The sequence below is a fragment of the Pteropus alecto genome, unplaced genomic scaffold (genome assembly GCF_000325575.1).
Source record: "Pteropus alecto unplaced genomic scaffold, ASM32557v1 scaffold256, whole genome shotgun sequence".
In the NCBI taxonomy this organism is placed as follows: Eukaryota; Metazoa; Chordata; class Mammalia; order Chiroptera; family Pteropodidae; genus Pteropus; species Pteropus alecto.
The window spans coordinates 619,014-625,710 of NW_006437784.1; the positions used below are offsets into that span (position 1 = coordinate 619,014).

The 6,697-nt window shown below is 36.0% G+C and overlaps 1 protein-coding gene across 2 annotated transcripts in view; it reads right to left on the bottom strand.

Moving 5' to 3' along the window:
• Positions 1 to 1,771: 1,771 nt before the first annotated feature.
• AUH (AU RNA binding methylglutaconyl-CoA hydratase) overlaps positions 1,772 to 6,697 on the bottom strand; it is a 146,659-nt gene continuing 141,733 nt past the window's right edge. Inside the window, exons 9-10 of one of the 2 annotated variants that reach the window (XM_015591765.2) lie at positions 6,622 to 6,669; positions 1,772 to 2,379 (exon numbers count right to left, since the gene is read on the bottom strand). In XM_015591765.2, coding sequence (XP_015447251.2) covers positions 2,302 to 2,379; positions 6,622 to 6,669 — 126 coding nt within the window. In that variant the 3' untranslated portion in view covers positions 1,772 to 2,301. The remainder of the gene's footprint in view (positions 2,380 to 6,621; positions 6,670 to 6,697) is intronic. The other variant, XM_025048969.1, reaches the window with a different exon arrangement.

The window sequence follows — 6,697 nt, forward strand, 5'->3', positions numbered from 1 at the left end:
TTTTTTCTTTTAAAGGTGTGAAAAATTAACCAGCACTAAATTACTTCAAGGCTAGTAGGTCTTGTGCTCTGAGATAACTGCAATGTTTTTCCCCTGAATTTCAACTGTACTCGGTTCATCATCCTCCCTCTCAGTTTTAATTTAAATTGAAAGTTAGATACATCCACTGCCATTTCAGCTTGAAGGGGTTTTGGTGTAAGGATGTGCACTCTGTGAATGCAGGAGGAAAACAAAAGGGGATGCTCACCAGCCACCCCAGGAACTGGGCCCCTTCCTGCAAGGAGCAGGACTCTCCCTGCCTAGCACCCAGCTGCTGGAACTGGACCCCTTGCCAAGGCCACTCTGCTTAAGAGAAAACCAAGTGAAAGGCAAATGGCTATACAGACACTCTTTTCTTGCTACGTGTCTATAGTATTTGAAGTCACTACAGGATGATGTCTTTGCTTTCAGGTACACTCCACTGACTTAATTAGAACATGTTAAGAAATTTAATGGCACTTGATCAACATCAGACTATGACTCCAAGTCGGGAGAGATGAGTCATTCGGCACAAGCTTAATGTTTTTTCATTATAATTATTTCCTACTCAGTTAAAATGAGAGTGGCATTTGAACATGTCACAGAACAAAATGGCCCTGACGCCTTTAAAGGACTATGACAAGGACCAGCATTTTATTTGCAAATTATCGTGCGTGAAATGAACAGTGAAGTATACATACCACCAGATATAATCACCAGAGAGCTGAATTTGAATTTTAATAACCCCTTTCATATGACGATTGGCTGAACAGTCATCACAAATCTCCATAGAGTCAGCAGGGCAGGTGATAACATAGTGCTTGCCTGAGGACAGTCTCCTGGCAGAGTAGACATCAGCTAATGGCAAGTCCATGTTCGCCTCTTTCAGGTTTTTAGAGTTAAATTTCCCAAATTCAAAAATAAGTTTCAGTGACTTGAAAAGTTTGAAAATCTACATACTTTCCAAGAGCAAGGAAACCATAGTGCCGAATGTGGGAATGCACAGAACAGGCAGTTCCCCACATGCCAAATTAGACTCCACTGCAAGGAAGCACAGCTGCCATGTTTGGGGACACTGGGGCACTCCAGGGCCTGCAAATAATGAGGTGCACGTCCCAGAAAAGTGGGGCTTCTCCAGCACTGCTGGACCCAGCCCCGGACACAGTCAGAAGGCAGACTGATGTGATAAAATGAATATAAAACAAAGGTGCTCAAGTTCATTAGAGAGCTCTCGTGTTCTCCACCCTGCCCACACTCAATTCTGCAGTTCACTATTCTCCACACACTTCACTCACATCTGCCCCAGGCAAGGCTGTATCAACTCTGACCTGCCCAAGGTTCCTCCATGTGTGAAAGCATGGAGTCTGTCAGAAGAGGATAAAAGGGTTGTTGTGGTCACCTCTTTATTAGCGAAATCAGAGGCAAGTAAGGGGAGTGGGAGCAGAGAGCAGGCTCCACTTCACTCTTAATCTGCAACCTCAACCCATTTCCGTGGGCTGACTCTGGCTGCACTGCTTCCTTTCTGGGTTAAGCCAGAGGGCCAGGCTACATGCTAGGAGCTCTTACAAAGACCATGGTTCCAGGCCTTTGGCCTCAGTCTCTTCCTGGATTAATATGCCACCATCCACACTATATGCTAAGACTGACCATGTAAAGAGGTCACTTGATAAAACCAGAATGGAAAGGTGGTTTCTTCTCAAATCAACATGCAATGCTTTACTCAATTCGAAAATGGGGTAAGAGAAAAATTCTCGTTTTCTTTTTACTAATTTTATTTATATTTGGTAAATTTCATTCAGAATCTGTCAATTCCTTTTTCAGTTTGAGATATATGTGTGTGCATGTGTATATAATCCCTTAGAAACTTTATTTGGTATAACTTCACATTTTTGGTATATAGAAATAATTTTATTTTTGTATTGCAGCACAGTAGACATACGATCAACATTATTTCCTAGGTTGTGCAATATATAAATTATTCACATTAAAAAATTAACAACAGAAAGCCTCATATGCAGGAAATATTTTTAAATGTCTACCTAATTTTGAATCTATGTTTTGATAGTATACATTTCTAGCTTTACAAATCTGAGTGAATATGACAGGATACATGTTGGAACAAACTACATATAGGGTCAGACTCAAGATGATTTAATTCAATGTACAGCTAACTCGCTCTTTACTTTGGTCACTGGGATTCCAGGTGCTGAGGCATACGTGGATCTAAAAGATATTTCCAGAAGTACGTTTATTACACTGCCATTTTGAAGATTGCTGTCTCTTTTATTCCCCTTTATAGCGAGGGGACCTCTTCTCCTTAAAAGCCAGAAGACCTTCAAGTCTGTCTTTCGTGGAAATAGTCTAAGAGAAACAAAACATGTTATCTGTAAAAACAACTGTAAAAGATTAACAACTTTTATCTAAGAAAACTGATTAGAATACAATCGAAAAATCTAAAATCTTTTAGTCATCTGAATAATTCTATGGCCCAATTTATCATTCTAATTCCAAAATGCTTTTTTTCCCCATTGCAAATATACTTTTAAAATTAACAGGTTTTATTTTTAAGACAATTTTAGGTTTATAAAAAGTTGAGCAAAAGTTCAGAGTTCCCACAGACATTCTCAAGACTCTCACCATTTCCCATAATATAAACATCTTGCATGAGTGTGGTACATCTGTTACATCTGATGAACCAATATCAATATATTAACTAAAGTCCCCAATTTACATTAGGGTTCACTGTTGTATATTTCATAAATTTTGACAAATATATAATGTCATGTATCTATCATTACAGTGTCATACAGAATAGTTTCACTGTCCTAAACATCCCTTATGCTCCACCTATTCATCCCTGCCCTGCTCCTAATGCCTCTTCCGGAATGTCATACAGTTGAAATCACAGAGTACACGGCCTTTTTAGATCGAAATCCTTCACTTAGCAATATATATTTAAGGTCTCTTCATGTTTTTTTTTTGGTTTTTTGTTTTTTTTTTGGTGGCAGGATAATTCATTTCCTTTTATTGTGGAATAGTACTCCACTGTATGACATACCAGAGTTAATGTAGTCACCTACTGAAGGATATCTGGGTTGCTTCAAAGTTCAGCAATTATGAATAAAGCTGTTATAAACACTGGTATGCAGGCTTTTGTGTGGACATAAGTCTTCAACTCATTTGGGTAAATACGTAATAGCATGTTTGCTGGAGCATGTGGTAAGACTGCATTTAGCTTTGTAAGAAATGGACAAATTGTGGTATCTTGTTTGTATTTGCATTTCTTAATGACATATGATGTGAAGCACCTTTCCTATGCTTATTTGCCATTTGTACAGCTACTCTGGTGAGGCTTTTTAATGGGTCATTTTCTTATTGTTGAGTTTTAAAAAGTTCTTTGTGTGTTTTAGAAATGAGTGCTTCATCAGATATGTGTTTTGCAAAGATTTTTCCCCAGTTTGTAGCTTGTCTTTTCATTCTCTTCATAGTCCTTTGCAAAGTAGTTGTTCATTTTAATAAAGTCAAACATTAATATTTTTCTGTCGTAGATTATACTTCTGTTGGTACATCTAAAAAGTCATTGCCAAACCCAAGGTCTCCTAGATTTTCCATTATCTTCCAAAAGTTTCATAGTTTTTGCGAAGGGTGTAAGCTCTATATCTAGATTTTTTTTTTTTTGTAGCTGCATGTCCAAATGCTTTATTACTATTTGTTTTCAAGATTATCTTTTTTCTGTTGAATTGCCTTTGCTCATTTGTCAAAGATGAGTTGACTATACTTGTATGAGTCTATTTCTGGGCTCCCTGGTCCCACTGATCTGTTTGTCTGTTCTTTTGCCAGCACCACACTGTCTTGATTACTGTAGCTTTAAAATTAGCTTGAAGTTGGGTAGTGTCAGTCCTCCGACTTTGTTCTTCAATCTTGTGTTGGCTAACCTGGGTCTCTGAATTTTTCATATAAACTTTAGAAACAGTTTGCTGATATAAACATAGTAACTTGCTAAGATTTTTACTGGGATTCGCTAAATCTATAGATCAAATTGGGAAGAAGTGACAACTTAATATATTGAGTCTTACTATCCATAAACATGGGACATCTCCATTTATTCAGATCTTGACTTCTTTCATCAGTTTTGAAGTTTTCTTCCTATACATCTTATATATATTTTTAGATTTAAACCTAAGTATTTTAATTCTTTTTGCACTAATATAAATGGCATTATGCTTTTAATTTAAAATTCCAATTCTTCATTGTTGGTATATAAACAACTGACTTTTGGATATTAACCTTGTATCATATAATCTTATTCAAATTGCTTATAAGTTTGTGTGGGTTTTTGTTATTGTTGATTCGCTGGGATTTTCTACATACAGTCATATCATCTATGAACAGTTTTATTCCCTCCTTCCCAATCTGTATACCTTTTATTTCTTTTTGTTGTATTATACTAGCTAGGACTTCTAGTAGATGTTGAAAGGGTGTGGGGTAAGAGGGGATATCCTTGTCTGGTTCCCGATCTTAAGTATGATGGGTTTTTTTGTAGAAGTTCTTACCAAGATGAGAAAGTACCTCTCTAATCATAGTCTGGGAGTTTTTAATCATAAATGGGTGCTGGATTTTGTCAAATGCTTTTTCTGCATCTCTTAATACAATTGAATGATTTTTCCTTCTCAGCCTATTGACGTGGGAGATTACACTAATTGATTTTCAAGTGTTGAACCATTGACTATCTAGAAAAAAATCCTATTTGGTTGTGGCATATAATTCTTTTTATATATTCTTGGATTTGATTTGCTAATACTTTGTTGAATGTAATACTTTTACATCTATGTTCATGAGAGATAACAGACTGCAGTTTTCCTTTCTTGCAATTTCTTTGGTTTGGTATCAAGGCAATACCGGCCTCATAGAATGAGTTTTAGAAAGTATCCCTTCTGCTTCTATTTTCTGGAAAAGACTGTAGAGAACTGGTATAATTTCTTCCTTAAATGTTTGGTAGAATTCACCAGTGAAACTACCTGGGCCTGGTGCTTCCTAGTCTGGAAATTTATTATTTATTTATTTCTTTAACAAACATAGGACTATTCAGATACCTATTTCTCCTTGTGTGAATTTTAGTATATTGCTTCTTTCAAGAAATTGTTCCATTTTTATCTAAGTTGTCAAATTTGTGGGCAAAGAGTTGTTCATTGTATTCCTTTATTATTCTTTCAATGTCCATGGGATCAGTTAGTGATGGTCTTTCTTGCATTTCTGAGATTGGTAACTTTTTATCTTCTCTCTTTTGCCTTGGCTAGCCTGGCTAAAAGTTTGTCAATATTACAGACCTTTACAAAGAACCAACTTTTGGTTTTGTTGACTTTTTCCAATTTTTTTTTTAATCTCCAATTTCATTGATTTCTACTCTAAAATTTATTATTTTCTTCTGCTTACTTTGAATTTAATTTGCTCTTTATAATTAAGTAGAAACTTATTATTTAAATATTTCTTTTCTAATATATGCATTCAATGTTATAAATTCTAAGATTGCTTTCAATGTATTCCCACAAGTTTTGATAAATTTCATTTTCATTTTTATTTAGTTCAAACATGTTTTTTAGTTCTTGAGACTTCTTTGACACGTGTGTTATGTAGAAGTGAGTTGTTTAACTTTCATTAAAAAGATTAATAGGTGGGATTTTCCACCTTTCTTTCTGTTACTGATTTCTAATTTAATTCCACTGTGGTCTGACAGAATACTTCATATGATTTCTGTTCCTTTACACTTGATAAGGTGTGATTTAGGGCAAATATGCTTTTAAAATTTTTCTTCCGACTCTGAGGCTATTTGTGAAAAGTTTGTAATTTATTTCATTCATGGCATGTGCTCATCAATGACACATGGTGGTTTATATATACACACCAGGCAGAGTAATACTCTAGCTATCACTCCTAATTCATAACAAGGTTTAAATGTGAGCTGGTACAGTTTCTAACTCTCAGGAAAGGCAAAACAAATCCTTTTGCTACTTTAGGTGCCCTAAAACAAAGTTACAATTTTCAGAAAAATAGAAGGAAGGGGAGGAGGTAAAGGAAAGGGGAGTGAAAGGGACAGATGGATTATTTCTTCCTCTACAAAAAGCCCTACTAATTTGTGTACAAATAAATAAACAGTATAATTGAATTAGTAAACTTTCAGTGGGCAGGAGGGAAGGATGAGAAAGCCAGGAAAAGCACACGAGTCCCCAACACCTATGTTCCACAGCAGGCACATGCTCACTGCTGCCCTTTTCCGACCTCTCTACACTACAGCGAGGATTCAAGTCACACCTGCAAAGCAGTACACAAGCCAGAGAAATAGCAACAGCATGAACGACACTAATTTAATTATTCTAAGAGTTTTCTAAATTATGTAGACGAGAGTCACTAGTACGTGGAACAAAATTAATCATAAGAGCTGGTCACAGTCAAACAGCAGAAACAACAAATTTCAACCCATCTGGCATGATTCTGGAATAGGTATGAGTGCAGTCTTGGTCAGTGATATATAATTCATTTGACTTATACAGAAGATAAGCATATTTTTTAAGGGGTATCCTCTTTGAATGTCATTGTATTACATACCTGAGCATAACAAGCTTCTTCTATGGCTAACCCTGTTACTAAATCGACCTGAGGATAAAAACATATTTCATTTCAG